The sequence below is a fragment of the Micropterus salmoides genome, unplaced genomic scaffold (assembly GCF_014851395.1).
Source record: "Micropterus salmoides isolate LMB-PRFRI ecotype aquatic unplaced genomic scaffold, ASM1485139v1 Ms_hic_scaffold_20, whole genome shotgun sequence".
Taxonomy (NCBI): domain Eukaryota; kingdom Metazoa; phylum Chordata; class Actinopteri; order Centrarchiformes; family Centrarchidae; genus Micropterus; species Micropterus salmoides.
In genome coordinates, this window is record NW_024041151.1 from 16,152,183 (window position 1) to 16,171,004 (window position 18,822).

An 18,822-nucleotide genomic window follows, 5' to 3' on the forward strand; every position below is an offset into this window, starting at 1 on the left:
AGTAATACAGTTTGTCCTTTCAATTTCAAACAATAAAAATACACTGCTGTGAAGACTGGTCCCTGCTGAACCTCTGGCTTATCATACTTTTCAGTGGTTGCTAATTATTTCTGTAATTTACATTAGCTTATCACCTTTAGAATTAGTATTTATACATTAGTATTTTAATTATTTGTATTGCTGCCACAAAGTAGCTACTCTCTTGTGCATATGAACTTTGTCTTGTTTTGTTCAATGCAAATAGAGATACAGATTCTGACTCAGAAAATGTGATTTATAGAGTAAAAAGTAAAGCTGCTGCCTTATCAACAAAAACATTTATAGAAATCCACACGGACTCTCCAAACACAAACTATTTGTTGCATTATTTTTGACAGCTGTAAAGATAGAATGTCATTGGCCTTGCTCTTGAGCGGTAGAACAACAGACTATTTAAAAAATTTAAAAGTCATGAATTAACCCTTCCAGGCTTCCTTACATTTTTTTTAGAATTTGTGAAATTGATAGCTGTTGAGTCTCATGGCTCTTTCACGTGTATATCTTTTGTGTTCTTCATGATCTGTGAGGTGAGCTTTTAATAATAAAATTAGCCATGAACGGATCCACAAGAGAGTTTGGTGAATTTTAGTGAGAGACACAGGGTTTGACAAATGACAAACAAGAGCACAAATGATTTACTTCTTTTTCTTCCATTCCATTTTCAAAAGTAACATTATCACAGCAGCATTTTTGTACATTTTAGCCCATTTACTACAAATCAGGTTTACTTTACATTGCTGCTGATCATTTTTCTCAGCTTTCTATCCCCATGGTAATTTTACTACACAACAACAACAAAAAAAATTGCAGACTTCAAATTTGCTTTTGTGTTATGGTTCCATGGTAAGTCAGCTGGCTCAGAATGGCTCTAGGAAAACAGGTTAAAAAATGTACAGCACTGTACAATGCTTTCAAAAAGGGTCAAGTGCAATGTGAAGTGTAAGTCATTTGCAGTAAATAAACTAAAACATTTAAAATCACTGGTATGGTCACCAATATGAATCTGCCTCATGATAGGCACAGGAGCACTTATATCAGATTACTATATTCCAAAAACATTTTATGTCTATGAACATTACAATGAAAGGGTAAGGTTGTCTTGTTACTATAGTTACAAAGCCGTGGTTCTAAGAAAAACCTTAATAAATTATCCATTGCATACTTTGCTTTGATTGCAGTGTTGAATATTGCGCACAATGTCACCAGAAACTACTTGAACTGCTTACTACATGTTATACACAAGCTGCGTAAAAACTAAGAAAGTAAACATTGAAATCTGTAGGCTCATTCATTAATACATTGATTGTGGAGGCAGAAGCCAGAACGTTCAGTCAAATAGTACATTTGTAGAGATTTGGCTGAAGAGAGAGCGAAAGAGAGAGCAAAACTGAGAATGTAAGAATTGATACATTCAATGTTATCTAACAAAGGGAGAAGCATTTTAGATTGTTTTATAATCAAATGTCCTTTTATTTGGCTAAATGAAACTGCTGCCAGGTTGCATTGCCATCAAAGGTGTTCTTGCTATAATGACCATTCGACTTAAATGGAGCGGTGACGTAAAACAGCGCAAAGGAACAAAAGCCGCAATTGAGAAAATATCATTTCTCTGTGTAGATGCTGGAGACCTGGCTTGTGCATTGGTCCACCATGCTGAAGAAATCCCCTTCATGCAATTCTTGATTAGGAGTCATATTCTGTGCTTGGCTGTGGACATCATACCCTGCAGATGCACCCATGCCCCCCCCCCCCCCCCCCCCAATACACACACAAAACACACACAGAAATACACAGATGCATGTATGCACAGTGAGAGTTGTGAAATCCAATGATAATATATTGCTCATCCTCAAGTAATTTTGTTTAGACAGTATTACCTGTAATGCGGGAAAGAGCTGTTTGTAAGGTGGTCACCCCATTGGGATTATTGACTGTTGGAGGGAGGCTGTCACCAAAGGCATCATCTTGCATCAGGTGACTCGATCTGGTCTGTGCTGTGATCCCACCATATTGTGGAGGAGAATATAGCATCTTCATCTGCCCTGAGAGCTCTACAGGGCAAATGAGAAAGCGTCATTCTTTTTCCTTTTTGCAAAAAACAACTCAGTTAAAGTCTATAGCTCTACTGGTGGGGTATGCGATTCTAATCCAATACATCTTTTTTGTCAAATTCAGCAAAAACGGTCTGCTAGCTGTCTGTTCTGTGTGGGTTGAAAAACAAATCTAGTGTTTGTACACAGCCCTGGCTCTTTAAATGGAGAACAAATAAAGTGGTTCGGGCGGAGCTACTATTCCAGTCAACCCGTCAACTTAGCTAACACTAGTAACATTATTTGCTGTGTCGTTGTTCGCTCTATATCATGGTATTTGTCATTGTATTGTATTTTTCCAGAATCGCATACTGTACCTTTAAATTATACATTCCAGTTGAAAAGCAACACTGGACCCCATAAATGAAAATAACTGTGCATTTCAGTAATTTTGCATCCTGTCTTTATCTCAGCAGTTGAAACTAAATTGTGCGTTTCTGAACACATTGTCAACATCACTGTGGCTGGCAATTCCGAGGGGAAATGAGGTGATATCTATTTTAAGGTACATAGTGGGAGCTGGCTGATACTAACTAGAAAATCATCACCAGCCACCTGCTACACATCATAAAAAGATACTGCACAATTAATGTGAGAAAATCTGTTGAAACAGAGAGTGAAACAGCCCAGGCATTTGCTAATAGGCTCTTCAGATGTGAAACTTGCACTATAGACCTTTTACCTAGGAACCTCCCCTTCTGCACAACTGTGTTTACATCTATTTGACAAACCTTAGGAATACACTGGTGATAAACCTCTGAGTACCTGGAGTGTGGTCTGCTAGATCAGGAGGCTGGCGTGGCTGCTTCAGATCTCGGTTGTTCTGCAGGGACGTCCCATTGGGAGGATGTGGGAGGCAGGAGGAGGAGCAAGGCCCATGCTGGTCCCCGAGGAAGAGCTGGTGAGGGGAAGGATCAACAAACCTGAAATATTTCAGACTGAATTAAATACTCTGTTTGTGGAATTAAGAAAAAGAACAATATATATTTTTATTATTAATCCTTTTATTATTATTATTTATTAATTATTTATCCTTGTACAGTTTCTAAAACAATTGACATGCAATTAAGAATATAGAAAATCTTGTTTTGAGGTGTTTCAAAACAATTGTATGGTAATTTTGAGGCTGGATACCATTAACCTGTAAGGTGTATCTAATATTTGAAAAATAAAAATATTTCTAAATAGTTCTTACATGTTAAAAATTATTACCCACTGAATGGAATTAAGGATTGCTGTATGTTTTGTAAGGTTTTAAAGAGACATTTTTTTGGCGGGGGTACTGTACTGAAATGCAATACATTCTGACATAGGTGTCATCTTTGTTGGGTCCATCCTCCATGTTATATATTATTCAGTGTATGATATTTTCCTTCAAAAATAAGTAAGACACAATGTTATGCAGTTTGTATAAATCTGTATGTAATGATATCAGTGTACGTAAAAAATTGTAGATGTCAAACACTAAAGAAATCAAACATCTAAAATCACATGCTGCATTATCCTTCAACCACCCATAAAATTAGAACTGTGCTTTAACAAACAACTGTAATTTACTTGCACACAAATGCATGATAACCATTTAGCCTGCAAATTAATTAATTAAGTAATCCTTCATGAGGTAAGGACAAGGTGACAGTTTCACACATTCTGTGTATGTTTGACACAGACTTTGGCAAGCATTGTGTCCACAACCATTCACATGAGGTGAAACTGTCATCTTCTTTGATTGTCTCTAGGCAGTCCTTCACTCGCTTTAATTACACAGATAAGATGGAAAACATGGCACTATTTGAAATAACCTTAAGAGAATGCAGAAAGCTCTCTCTTTTAGCTCAAAAGGTTCAATATTTACTTCATCCATGTAATGAGGAAAGAATATCTGCCTTCATGGATTTCTCTGCCTCAATTCCTTAGCATGGTGGCTTCCCACACTGCTGATTTAACCCTCAAGTTTCTGCATGGTGGAGCGATGGAGAGACAGACTGCACTCCACGTAGGATGTTTTCTGTTTAAACAGAATTTAAAAGCATATCAATTATTTAAGCATATATGCTATTTGTAATAATTCAGGAAAAATTTTCCATTGCAGGTGTTTCGGTTATCGAGCTCATGACTACAATTGTGATTCTCTGTGCTTGGCACTTAAAATAAGTAGCAACAGAGGCTCTCAAGAACTTTATTTGTATTACTGTCTGTACTCTATACACTGTAGTCTGTGCGTCACAAGCTCATTCATAGAATTTTCCATCATAAGAGTGCAAGTCTATGCCCGAAGTTTGTTCCAACATCACTATTTTACATAGAGAGTACATCAAGACTTCTTCTTCTTTAATGTAATCAGCTAAAACAGAAAAACTTCATTTCACTTCAATGAATATCATTTTTTTCTGGGTAGTATTGGTTTTCACACCTACAGTAAATCATTACCTTTATTTTTATACCTCTGTTGCTCATTGTTACAACTAAGAAAATCAGTCACTTTATTCCTAGATTCATGTCAGTCTTTGTTAAATACATGGGGTTAAACTAGTCAATTTAAATAGTGTCCAGTGGCCATGGCAGCTGAGACCCCTGCTGTTAGGTTTGACCAAGAAACACATTTGCAAGAATGTTAAAGGAGCCAGAGCTTCCTGACAATATACATGGACTGAATGGGAACCAAAAGGAATCCCAGAAAAGTGTACAGAAAATGGCAACAAGGATTTTACAATCAATTTAACATCTAAAAAGTAATTACAGGGTCTCTCCTCTCCCACTGGACTTTTAAATGGTATTTCTTTTAGATTTTATGATTCACTTATTGAATTCCTTAGCTGCTCTTGTCGGTGGCTATAGCATCCATTAATACCATGAGTCGAGACCAATGAGGCAAGGCAAGGTCTGCTTTCACAGGCCAATTGTCTACCCAGAATCCTGCAGTGAATGCTGTGGCCTACCGCTGATATGAGAACAATCACAGCCAGTGAGGAGCCATGAGCATCTGGCTGCTCAGAACGACAGAAATACTTGATCACATGCTTTGAAGTGTATAGATAAAGGGAGGTTTTCCTATGGGTTGACCAGTGAAATGTGTTGCAGGCCATCCTCAACCTGTAAACCCTTTTCCCAGCCATAGCACCCATGTACCCACCGCCCCACACACAAATAAACAAAACAAAATCAAACACAAAACAAAACAAAAAAACCCTTTAGGGTGCAAAATAAGTGCTTCCTTTTAAACTGATTATTCTAATTATGAGCTTATAGTCTTGAAGCCATGGTAACCAATGTTTAAGTTGACTGTTTTAGATCATCAGAAGGGAGTAAAAGGATTTGTGAATCATTTAAATCAGTCGTGGCACACAGAAAGAACAGTTGGCTTGCTGAGTACAGTTGGATTCGTTCTTTTGGTTTTGAATGGTAATGTGCACGTTAACACAGTAAGCATTTACATTACCACGAGAGGGTTTTAATGACTTTTTCCTTCAAAAATGTATTTTTTGCCAAAGATTGCTTCCATATCATTCCAAATATAAAAGAGACCCAACACAATAACACAAAAGTCCTCAGTACCTGTAGTCATCTTGTAAGGAGCACAACAGAGCCAGGTGAGGACTGCTGGAGGAGTCTTGTCCCTGTGGAGCAGCTGAGGAACAGGGATGACAGACACTTCAGGGCTGTCCACCACAGCCTAAATCTAATGGATAAACCTATTATGTGCACATGGTTGCAGGGGGATATGCTTAAGTATCTAATGTTCATATCAAACATTTTACTGCAAAGAGCCAGGGTTTAGACATACCAGAGTATGACTCATGAGATGCACAAGGGTTTTTCAAGTTGTTGTCTTTCCTTGCCAGAGGAGAAAGGCTTAGTTGCAGAGGATGGATGGTTAAACAGTCTGTCAGAGTGTCCTGGGTCACACCAGCAGTGGATTTCATCTAGAGAAACGCCACATGATACATAAACAGTAGTGAACAGCATTTAAAGTAATGGAATTCTGGCAGAAGGACGGTGGTAAAACCGTAATAGTTTTATCTACAGGATTACTTTTGCAACTCATTTATAATGAATAGAGCACCTTGTGCCTTTTTGCTTTGTTATGGTGCACTTATATATATTGCTGTTATTTGGATGTTTTTGGATTAGCCCGGTACAACTACCAAGTACCTTTAAGTCTTTAGCATCTGACTTTATCATCATGCTGTCACAGTTTTGTTCTGTTTTAGTCTGTGTCCAGCTTTGTTCCTAATTGTCCTGGTTGCTGCTAATGTGTTTCACCTGTTTGTGCCCTCCCTGCTTATTTGTCCTGTATATATGTGCTCAGGTCTGTTTTGCCCTGGTCAATTCATTGTCACTCCTGCCTTGCATATCTGCCTGAAATCCTTGTCTGTCTGTCTGTATGTTTGTTACCTGTGAAGTCTGGATTTTGATTCTCACCTGCCTTTAAGTTTGGAATATTGTTTTGCTTTTGTATATGGACTTTCGAGTGTTTTGCCCTTGCTTTGTTTGGAGAATTACTGTAGTTTGGAACTGCATTCTGGGCTTTCCTTGAATTTCTTAAGTTTGTACACTTTGTTTTATACATTTTGAAACTAAGCCTGCTATTTTATCATTTGGGCCCAAAACCTGTAGTACGCTTGGCAATTCTGACACATGCTTCCTCTGGCAGGTCACTGTGAGAGAATTAATCTTATCAAAATCAAACAAAACATACTAAAATCGATTAAAACAGAATCTGGAAACCTTCATAGTATCAAACATTGAGTTTAATATGATAAAGAACTAGTTTGCTACCATCAGAACTATAAAGTTAAACAAGAAACAACCAATGGATACGTACAGTACCTGGGTTGTTCTAAATTAGTATTTTGCAGTAGTCTTTATGAGTCAAATCAAAATTACTGTACAATAAACATTTGAGTTTTAGATGAAAAAAGTTGTGCATGTAGAATCCTTTGTAAAATGTCACTTTTTTTAGTAACTGCCCACCTTCTTTGTCTGTATCTATGGTGACATCACACTCAGTAAGAGTTAAAGAGCATAAAGCTCTCACACAGAAGCAAAAATCTCAATCTGAGTAAGTGAAACACTGCGGTGCCATAATGTGAATCTTTGTGATGGAGTCACCGTAAGTGGAAAATAAAGGGGGTGAAAACAGGAAAAACATGTGACAAACAACATAATTATGTGTATTATTGTTTGACTAAGCTCTATCAGTGTTAACACAAGTGGATGTATAAGCTGGCTCGCTGGATGTTTGCATCTGACTGAAAGTTAAAGTACATAACATGTTTCTGTTAACAATTTGAACAGAGTGGGTGGAGAACACATCACAAAGAGTATATACTCAATACTGTCAGTTAATGTGAACAAATGAAAGCACAATGAAAGGAGCTACAGTTTATGACATGTATTAACATAGCTTTTCTTTTGTTCATGGTTGTAATGTTCACTAATCACTAATACAATTTAGTCAAGAAGGTTATTATGACTGAAACCTGGAGTCAACAAATTTAGCACACAGTTTACATTGAGTTCTGCACTTGATATATGATTTCTCAGTAAAATACATTCTCAAGATCATTAGTCTTTGTTCTCAGCATGCACTGTAGTTTGTACCTTCTTCCGTAACTGTCGTTCTTTAGTAGAGTGGGATTTCACATGTTTCCTCAAGGAGCTGGGATCAGTGTAACGCTTTGCGCAGCCAGGCACCTGGCACGTATATGGCTTCTGTACAACCACAGACATATGAAAACTTGTAGGACTCCACATAGAGGCAAAGACACACACACACACACACAAGCTTAGAATTACCATCCATAATTGTACGTGTCTGTGCATGGCTGCCACTTACTGTTTCCAGGTGTGTACGCTGGTGTTTAGCTCTGTCACTTGAGTTGCTGAAGGCCTTGTGACATCCTGGGTGCTGACACAGGTAGGGTTTCTCCCCCGTGTGGCTACGCAGGTGGATCTTCAGATTTTCTAGCCGAGAGAAAGCCTTCTTGCAGCCCTCGAACTGTAAACGCATACAAACACAGTAAAAGTAGTCCAAGTAGTTCATTGCCATTAGGCTGCCACAGATTAGGAGTGTTAGTCATTCATTTTCAGTCCTTAATGTTTTGGCTGTTGGCTTCAACATAAATCACGTCAATTTAAGCTCTACAAACGTCTCTAACCTGATGTTGCCCATATACACGGAGCTACGAGTTTCTGAGCTGGAAATCATTGCATACAAAGTCCTGCTGACCTCAGTGTGTGGGAGGGAGTGAAAAAGAAAATATAGTAAACCATATGAATAGAAAATTTTATAATTTAGTCTCAACTGACACTCAAGTAAGCCATAACTGCTCACTGCAACAGTAGTTTCATGGTTGACAGGCTCGCTTAATGAGTCATCATTGGGCGAGCATACATTATAGTCATGATCCTGCTCTCTTCTAATTCTTTGGAGTTTAATATCAATAAGTCAGAATTAGTCTAAATGCATTGTACATAGGCACAAACATGGTATAAATAACTTATATGGTTCATTTTCAGCTAATTTCTTTTTCTTTACTGTTTTTAAAAAAGTCCAAAGGATTTGAGTTTTTTTTTTACTCCAAAATATACTTACATTTTTAAAACAATCTTCACACAAATGTCATATTTTAAGCAATCTGATGGTTGTGTGTGTCACCAGCAGGGGTCAGTGTTTATACACACATCACTGCATTGTCTTATGTGTTTAGAATCCTTCATCTTGCATCACCTTGACAGTGGTTGGTAGTTACCAGTTACAAAAAAGTAAAGGCACTTTTAGTAGACTATTCTTAATACATTTACAGCAAAACTCAGACAGAAGAATGACTACATTATATATCTAACAGCATCATACACATGGAATTGCACTTTTTGGGCTTCAGGAAAATTCTAATACCTCCAACCAAACAGCTTTGTTGCAGTATCATGCGACCACAGTGACTTCACTACTAAACTATGTGAATAATCAAAGCTTTTCTTGTGTAAGTCCAGGACTTTACTCTCCCTCTTCCTGTCCACAGGGGGTTTGGAATGTCCTTACTAAGCCTTATGGAGGAAACACACAGACCATGTCCAGTTTTGTTATTTTTTCTCTAAGACTCTCAGTCATCACTGCCAAAGCCAATTTAAAATGTTTTTTGCTTCCCATTAATAGTTTACTAATAACATTCCTCTGCATTCCACATAGAAATACTTCTTCCGTTCTTTCTCATTATAGCACAGCCATTTTCTGACAACATCTATTCTCAAAAACTAAAACGAGCCCATGCTTCTGTAATTGAACTTGAAAATCAATAATTTTCACCTCACTTATAGCAAAACTTTGTTTGAAGCAAAGCTTTTGTTACAATTCAATGTTATAACAATCATTTTTTAAATGTTAAATGGAGGGTGGTTGTATTGTGGAAATTTTATGAAAGCACAAGGTCAAGGTTCACAGCGCTGATTGGGAAGAATTCTTAACATTTTGTCAAAGCAAATAGACTAAATTGGAAACCGAACAAAACAGTACAGTAGCACACAATGAGAAATGCTCTTCTCTCAGACACTCTTTCCAATTTTGTTCTATTAATGAAAGTGCACCAACTCCGATTATCTTGATTAAAGATAAAAATTAACAACAGACCTCTAAGCCAGAGTATCACAAGAAAAACAGGACAGACAGAGATAAATAGTCTCAGTGAGAACCAGCATAAAGCTAAAATACTGCCAACACTCCAGGACTAGCCAGGGGTGGGTAACTGTGTAACTCTCTCTCTTTCTGTCTCATGAAGCTCTTATGAAGCGCAAAGGGTTTTTAGTTTGTAGCAAGGGACGTTTGTGCTGAAAAGAAAGCAGCATGGCTCCTCAGTGTAGATCAGTGTTACCGCCAGCTTCTGACGGGTCCTGGTAGGAATTCATGCCCTGGCTGAACAATGACAGCTGCAGTCTGTGCCAGCAGAGTCTGTCCAGTGCCCAGTCTTACTCTGAGGTCAATTCATTCTAGACTCCACTCTTCCCTGTTTGTTTCACCTGTGATATTTCTACCTTCTTTTTGTTTCACCTGTTTCGTTACACTGTATATTTTTTGCTTTTCAGTGCATGTCTCCATTGTTTGTAAATTCCTGAAGGCACATTATATGAGAAATAATGGTTTTGCTACAATTAAATGTTGGACAAAAAGATATAATGTTAACAGAAAACAACAAAGAACAGTAATATGAACCTTCTAAAAAATATACTGTCATCATATCAAAATTTTAGAAGACACTTTGAGGGACTTTTCATGAAACGGAGGATGGGGTTTAGATTTCTGGATCAATAAATGGCTACAATATTCTGTAATAGGACATATATATTATTGTGTTTTAACACTATAAGAATTATACTAAATTACTGCAATTATCTCCAGGCTGTGATCATTTTTTTTTTTAGCAGCAACATGATTTTCTTTTGTTTTTTTAAGTTTGCAATGGAACAAAATCCTTTACGTTTACTAATGCAGAATGATGCCAGATGCTATAATGCGCAAATGTAGTTGAGGCACTAATGCATAATTTCCAAGCACCAAAACCTAGTTCCCTCCAAACAATTGTAAGGATGGCGCTTAAAATGTTGTCAAACCTGAAATCTTATTAGGCCTGCCTTCTGTGATATTAGCAAGGCTTGAATTACAAGCCGCTTATGTAGGGAAATGTAGTGGATTAGCAAGGATGGTGTGAAATGGTTTCATTTTCACTCTATGAAAAGACTGATTGATCACAGCATGAATAATGCATGCTGACAGTAGATTAAGTACATTTTGGGCAACCAATAATGGATGCTCATTGGTGTTAATTATTGTTTTAAAAATCAGCAAAAATAATAACACAATTAGTTACTTAGTTGTTATGGCTGAAATTAATTGAGTGGAATATTCAGTGTTGGAGTGGTAGTAGAAAACATGGCAGCCACAATCTACAAGCTAATAATTCCAAATCATTTCTCGACTACCTGAGGAGCAATTAGCAAAATGGTAACAGCAAAAATCAAAGTGAATGTGTTGACTCACAATGTTGAAATATCTTATTTGGGTTTTTCTACTTTTGAAATCTCATATGTTTAGATTTGAGTGTCAGACGCAAATAGACTGTTAAGTCAAGGATTTGCTAACAAACTGTTGAATGTCATTAAACAGATTGTGAGATGACAGGTACAAGCCTGACCATGCCTTAGCGTGTATGTTCACTGTGTAACATGAGCTACCTTATTGTTAGGCTGCTGGCTCGCACTTCATTTATCACACATCAGTTTATTCATCTGCCAATCATTTCCTAGGAAAAAGTGAGTGCTACATTTTGAACAATTGTATAATTTGAAAGGTGGGCTCTTCCAAGAGAAGTTAACTTTCTCCAAATGGTGCTTTTAGCTATTCTAACTGTTCTGTGAGATTCACCTGTAGTTTAATCTACTTTAAATGAGTTTAACCTATCATTTAAGCATAACTTTTCAATCTCAGAGGGAGTAGAAGAAATCAAATGCACAGGCTCATGCTCAGGCATATGAAAATGTTCAAGTAAAGACAGGAAAAGCCTGCACTCTTGACATTATGTTCAGAGTTGACCTGAAGAAAATCCACACGGAAACAAAATCTCTCATTAAAGCCCAGGAACGATAAGTGCTGGCATTTTCTCTCTTTACTCAGTCTTAGCCTGTACTATAATTACTGTACCACAAACACAAGTGCCACTTTGTATCATTTCTGTTTTTGGCAAAGGGCTGTGACCAGGAATACTTTCTTCATTATTAAATGACTACATGGAACTCAGACTCTTCCAGTGATTGCAGCCCCATGGCAACAGAGCGAGCTTCAACTAATAAGTGAGTATTTTGGTACAAAAGGTCGACTGCAGGTATGCACAGTGTTAATAATTGACTCGTTGAAAGCAGCCACATGAAGCATGTTCAGCCAGTGGTTTGTCAATTACTCATCGAAGTCTCAGTTTTTTTCCCAGTTGGAGTGAGAAAAAGACAAAGAAGGTAGTTAAGAGTGGGCTTCAACCCATACCTGAATTTTAGCTATGCTAAGTAGGCATGACTCTATGGAGGGCAGTGTTGGCCTGTCTGTCGGTTGGTTGGTCGTACCACCACTTTGGTCCAGACTCAAATATTTTAACTATTAAATGGATTGCCATGGAATTAGGTACAGACATGAATCCTACTGAATTGGTTGATCCTCTGACTTTTCCTTTAGTGCAACCAGCAGGTTAAAATATTTGGCTTTCCAGAAATGGTAACAGCAGGCCACAGTGTTCACTTCATCCTGTGAAATATCTCAACATCTACAGGATGGATTGGCACAGAATTTGGTGCAGATAGCCATGCTGCCCAGACAGATTATTGTACTCATTGAGGTAATCCCCTGACCTTTCTTCTTGCACCAACAGCAGTTTGACATTTTTGGCTTTTAGTGAAATATCTCTTTTGTAATGCAGTGACATTCGTTGCCCCATCGGGGTGACCTGTAATTACTTTGTTTATACCCTGACTTTTCATCTAACACCATCATTAGGTTAAAATTATTGTTGTCTAATACCTGCAAAGCTGATGACATTCCCATCAGCCTTAAGTACATTTTTGTGCTAATAAACACATGTTAGTATGCTAACACTCTAAATACGATGGTGTACATGGTAAACATTACACCTTCTTAACATCTGCCTATTAGCATTGCCATTGTGGGTATGTTAGCATGCTGACATAAGCATTTACCTCAAATCACTGCTGGGCCTCATTACAGCTGTAGACTCCTTGTCTTGTTTCTATATTCGAGATTCACATTACATTCAAAACTAATAACCAAAGAGAAATCATTCAATTGCAACACATCTGAAAGAATTAGATCATCCATTTTGGACAAACAAAGCTATTAGTTCATCAATAATCAGGCCCATGGACAAATGCCAACCCTTTGGCCACCAATTCAGACCTGTAGAGAGTCAGACTCTGGGGCATCACCTTCCCAGAATGACGGCCAAGTTTTTCAGACGGTGGCCTGGCAAACCCCCTGCTGCCGACAGGCCCAGTAGCTACTAGAGAGCAATGGTGCCATGCCAGATCTAAAGTGCTAAGCATCCTTTGTGCTGATTTAATAACTACATAATTGAGTTAACTCCAATGTCAATTATCACAGAGTTCCACTAATTACCCCATGGCTAAAGTTAAGAGGAGAGAGAGGCCATAAACACAGAGCACATGAAGGTATTTGTCCCAAAATAATGTTTTTTTCTGCAGCCTCAGGTTCGAAAGACCAACTAGATACTGTGGTTTTAAAATGGAGCAATGAGAATTGAACTCACTGAGCCCCTAACATTCATCATGTTACTGCTTTGACTGCATTCACTCATTCAGCCTGCTCACAAATTAATAAAAGAATGTACATCTAATTGAAAGGGAGCAGTGCAATATGTGTATTGTTAGGAGGAGAGATAACATTCAGAATCTTCCTTCTAAGAGCTAGAGAAATAAAGTATGAAAAAATGCACAGAATTCAATTGCATGAGAAGAGACAGCTGGTCTGCATGGTGTACCGTGCACTTGTTGGGTTTCTCTCCTGAATGGATCCTCATGTGGATAAGAAGCTTGTATCGGGCATTGAAGGGCTTGAAGTTGCGTGGACAGCCCACCCAGTAGCATGTGAAATCCTCAGCCTTGCGCTGGTCCACATGTAGCTTTTCTATGTGCTTTACCAGCTCCTCCTTTTGCTCATAGACTGCACTGCAGTTCAGCCACCTGCAGCAGTGGGCCCCATAGTCATCCAGCTCTCCTTCTTCTTCCTCCAGCATTGGGACCTGGGGTAAAAAGCTCACCCCATGCCTGGGAGGAACCATGGGAGCCTGTGCGAGAGGGTCCTGAGAAAGGGGGTTTATTTTGCAGTGTCGTCTAGTGAGGTGGATGTGCTGGTGTGAGTGGTAGGGTGGTGGTGGCCCCTGTGGAGTAGCAACTTCTGGGACAGTAGTCAACATGGCTGGCTGTAACTGTAGATGTGGCAGCAGGTTGTTGGTGGTTTGGCTGCAGCTCTCTGAAGTCGTCTCCAGTGCCCCTCCTTCCTCTGGGAGGCATTGCTGCTCCACCACCATGTTAGCCATCTGGCTTGCCAGACCACCTCCCTCTTCAAGCATCTGCATGCGGCCACATTCTGTCTCTGGTGCCAGAGCCTGTGACGAGCCTGGCATACTGTAGGGATGGGCCACGGGGATGTAGCAACCCCTTACACCCAGGAAGTGTCCATAACCGTCAGACTGGACAGGTGAGAGTGTGGGGTGGGAGGATGGAGAGCTGCGGGAACCATTGATGTAAGCCACAAGTGAGGTAGGTGAGGTGCGTATGATGGAGGTGAAATCAATACCCATGACATCTGACAAAGGCGACATTGAGAGAGCCCTCTTCTTAGCTCGAGACTGTCTGGGGCTTCCAACATCACCTGCAAAGAGGTACGAGGGCAGAGAGGCAGAGGTGCTGGTGCCACCTGATATGGTCGTGCCGGACATGGCTGTGCCAGGGGAAAGGCTGAGCTGCTCACCTCCCTCGCTGGCCTGGGTGGAGCCCTGAGGTAGACCCAACGGAGGAAGCACACGGTAGCCATATGACCATTCATGTCTGCCACTAAACATTGACTGTGTTTCAAACAGACTAAGGGTAGTGGATGCCAGGGATTCTCTGGACAGTAAGGATCTGAAACAGATTATTGTTATCCACTTCAGTATCACTCTTAAGGTTAATTGAGCTCATCATCACATACTACTATTGATATTGCCCACCTGGCATCAGTGTGGGGATTCTGCACACTATGTGGATGTGATGGAGGATGTGGTTCTGCAGGCCCCGCAGTAAACCGTTGGCCTTTGACAACAGTCATGGGACTGCTGGTTACTGTCAGGTTAGCAGCAGCTGGCTGACCAAATACTTCCATGGTAGGCCCATACACAGAGCAACCTGCTGGACACAAGCCCAAAATTCAGTAAACAGACTATCCATATGAGAGAAAATGTAGAGTGTTTATCCACATTCAATAAATCTCCACAGATCAGTTCAGTGTTAACATAATATTACACAATGATCTGGAAAGTCATTAAGAAAATGCAGTGGCGTGTCCAGACATTTTTTGACTGGGGTGGCCCAAGTGGGGCACTGCATTATGTAGGGGTGGCATGAAGTACATGCACATGTGCAGTATCTTACAGGTTCTTAAATTGCTGTGTTTCTTTCATAAAATATAAATACATCTTATATTACAACACATTCAGGTTGGTGCCATACAAATGTAAAATAAGCTTCTATACTTTATTCTTTAAGTCAAAAAAAAATTGTACCCCGCAAAGTAGACTACATACAAAAGAAAACTATGAACATTCAGAAATACTCCTTAAACAGTTGGTGGTAACTGAGGTCAGTCATAGATAGGATAACCCCCACGCCCCCACAAAATACAAATCAAACTCAAAGGCATCACATTTCTGTTTTAACTAAGGTTTAAACAGTATATTGTGGAATTTCCCTCACCACCCTGAGCAGACCAGAGAAACTTTCTGCTCTGTTAATCACTAATGAGCCTTTCACCACTTTTCCTCTGTAGAAAATAGGGACAAGTTTTATGCTTGGTTAATTATCAATAAATAAGGACAAGAAGTATAGCAAGAAAACAGTGAGGTTGTGAAGAGCACACCAAGAATACGGAAGCATGAATATGTAAATCAGTGTAGTTTTGGTGAAGTGAAGAATTATACAACAACACTCTGTCTGACTTATCTTTGAGTGGGATGTGTGTGACGTCTCAGTTAAAATGTACACAGAGTTTGTTTTGAGCTGGAATAGATCCTGAATACTACAGTATTAAAATGCTGTTTAGGAGAGTTAAGTTACACTTGGATTTTGCTCACACCCTAGGTTGATGAAATATCTTTACCCTTGAAGCTGTTGGTAGAGGAGCAGAGCCCTGTCTGTATGGTAGTTGTCACTGTTGTGGTTGGAGGATGAGTAGGCACTTGCTGCTGTAGGGATGTAGTCGGCATGTTTAAATGTTTCACATTGGTCAACACCTGTCTGCGGAGGCTCAGGGTTGGCAGGACAATATGGCTTCCACCCTGTATCCCAGAAGCAAAGGAGTGGATTGTCCCTGTTTTCACTTTCTCCATGCCCGAGGAGGGACTAAGACTGGCCCGTTGGGGGGAAGACATAGGTATCCTGATGGATTGCGACTGCTGTCCTCTGATCATGCTTAGTGATGGGGACACATTGCAAGGGGACACCAGGAGGTGACAACCCTGTCCACTCATGGCTGAAGCAGATTTATCAGAAGCTCTGAGCTCTCAAAGTTGATGTAAGTGGTTGCAGTTGGTAAAAGTAGCTTTACACAGGATATGATAATCCACTGCTCATACCTAGGAAATGATTCAAACAACAAAAAAACAAAACATTAAACATATGGTCCCCTAATAAAGGATACATTAAAATATAAAATTAAAACATCAAATTTAATATTAAACCAACAATGCACAGTCTTTGCACTTTGAACCTAAAACCTGTTGAAGATCACTCAACCCCAAACAACTGCACCATGTATTTTTAGATCAAACAATATTATTTCAGGTTTACAAATATATAAATAAATCAATATTAGCCAACATACATGCTACTACAATAAGAAATGCATTTTATTTAAATACAAGCATGATGACTGAGGGTTAACAGGTTCTATGGTGCAATTATCCAAACCTTTAAAGTTAAAGTTTAGGCTATAAAAATAAGTGTTTTCTCTATAATCCATATGAACCGCAGCTAGGCTACTCGATTTAATCTTCTTGGAATTTAATCAAAAAAGTGCTTACAAGTGTATCCCCAAACATTAAAAAAAAGTATGAACTTTGCAGTTAAGTTTTTCATCAAACTGTTATTGTCGATAGCGCCTTCACTCACCTGTTGATGTTGTTGCAAACGCTTTCCCCAAAGTGACATGTCAGGATGAATGGCCCCGTCAGGATGGATAACACCAGGAGATCGACTGCCGTGTCTCTCTAAGAGTTTGTGGCGGGTGTGACTGTGTACTGAGCAGAGAAGTCAAGCCTCTGAGAAATCTCTCAGTTTAAACCGCGGCGTCCCGCCTCACTCCTCTGTTTCCAGGAACTCCTTTTCTTTCACCGACTACCCCCTTTGCCCTTGACCAAGCTTTACGTGAACGACGTCATTTCAAACTGAGTGGACATTAACAGAAAATAATTAAATAATTATTTTTTTGCTAGTTGCTGTGGCCTATAGTGTCCGTTGGCGCGCGTGTGTGCGGGGATAAGAGCCTTATAGAGCCAAAAAAATATAGGCTATTTCTTGCTCAGCTGAATATACATGTTGCTATACAAATATTACTTTAAAAAACAATTGTTGATTTAAATTCATGAAATTACAAACGTGAAATCACGCCCTTATTATAAAGATTATGCCTTAACTTATAACCTAGGCTATAGCCTGTAAACGTTTTTTTTAGGACAGCTTCAGGCTATCTGTTGCAAGTGAAGCATTAAAAACAACATTTGTGGTGGTAAGGTGAATGAGTGCTGGGTATAAAAGGACACATGGCAACAAGTTGGTTTGATAAAGTCTTTACTTTGCTTTCCAGTCTTTATGCCACTGAGCATCACCAATTCATAATTTGAACCTTGCTTGTGACATTGTGTTGCATGAATCTGCGTTGTCTCCCCTCCTCCCCTAACCCTCTACCTCTCCTCAGACCCCATTGTTCAGCACTTTTCTCCTGGCTGCTGGAGTGTTTGCTCTGTAGATCCTGTTCCAGGTTGCCAAGGAAACCAGTATGTTTATAGGAGGAGGGATGCTAGCTGTTAATTTGGGAACATACTCGGAAGAGACCACAATAATGATTAACTTATAGTTTGACAGACAGCATCCACTAAATGAAAATACATGTGTAAACAGACAATGCTGACTAATTGGAGTTTACAATCAGTGATAATGACTGCTGAGAATTTGCATTGATCAGAATGGTAGATGACAGCTGCAGAAAGTGCAGTAACTTCTCTTGGCTTATGGGCCTTTTAGTGTAGCCTATTATCTAAAATTGGAATTGTCTGTGTTATTTATAAAAGATACATGTTAAACTATTTGCTGAATTAAACGCTTATTAAAAGCTTTACCTTTGCAACAGGAAAACCAGTGATTATGAATTTTACCATGGTCATTTGATGATTGAGAGTGATCACCCGACATTTCAGACAAAATAAATTATGTTTTTGAATATATAGTAGTACTGACCTCTGGTGGGGTAACATTTAATTACTACACTCCAAGCCTGTGAAAGCAGGCCTATGTTCATGTAGTGCTTTCAGCTTCATCACAATATTACTTTTCACTCCCATATGCCTAATCTGCTGTCTTAAAAAACTTTCATCATTGTCTTGTACTGCAGAACAGTGATGTGCTGCAGAACAGAGGACGTTTCTCTACCCATCCGTTTTAGTGTGAAGTTTTCCCTCTTTTGCCAGCAGGGGATACTATTAGTACACCAGTGGGGTGGTTGCAGTCTGTTTAATAATGCCACAAAGTTTCAGATATGCTACAGAAAAAAATAATAAGAAAAACAGACATGCAAAGATGTAAGAATTGACAAAATGTGATACTTATGAAGGTCACAAAGGTAAGTCAGCTCCTTGTTTACATGATTATA

General features: G+C 39.1%; 1 protein-coding gene across 7 annotated transcripts; it reads right to left on the minus strand.

The window, feature by feature from the left end:
* Window positions 1–603: 603 nt before the first annotated feature.
* On the minus strand, window positions 604–17,301 carry glis3 (GLIS family zinc finger 3). 7 transcript variants are annotated; one of them, XM_038733848.1, is made up of 11 exons: window positions 17,067–17,299; window positions 16,057–16,531; window positions 14,912–15,089; window positions 13,682–14,825; window positions 7,969–8,130; window positions 7,734–7,844; window positions 5,914–6,052; window positions 5,685–5,757; window positions 2,895–3,052; window positions 1,917–2,090; window positions 604–1,762 (listed from the first exon to the last, which is right to left on the minus strand). In XM_038733848.1, the coding sequence occupies exons 2-11, from the start codon at window positions 16,424–16,426 to the stop codon at window positions 1,641–1,643; spliced, it is 2,631 nt and encodes an 876-aa protein (XP_038589776.1). In that variant the 5' UTR covers window positions 16,427–16,531; window positions 17,067–17,299; the 3' UTR covers window positions 604–1,640. The 7 variants fall into 7 exon arrangements, 3 of the variants coding, with proteins under 3 accessions (XP_038589776.1, XP_038589777.1, XP_038589778.1); XM_038733849.1 differs by having other exon boundaries at window positions 14,912–15,086; window positions 17,067–17,298; XM_038733850.1 differs by lacking the exon at window positions 604–1,762 and having other exon boundaries at window positions 1,954–2,090; window positions 2,895–3,027; window positions 17,067–17,300.
* Between the last annotated feature and the right edge of the window lie 1,521 nt (window positions 17,302–18,822).

Excerpts from the sequence above, each read along its gene's own strand:
- glis3 (XM_038733848.1), bottom strand. The coding sequence starts at position 16,426 with ATGAGTGGACAGGGTTGTCACCTCCTGGTGTCCCCTTGCAATGTGTCC. Across the intron at positions 3,053-5,684 it reads TCCTTACAAGATGACTACAG|GTTTGTTGATCCTTCCCCTC; the intron begins GTACTGAGGACT and ends GAAATATTTCAG. Across the intron at positions 1,763-1,916 it reads AGCTCTTTCCCGCATTACAG|GGTATGATGTCCACAGCCAA; the intron begins GTAATACTGTCT and ends GTGCATCTGCAG.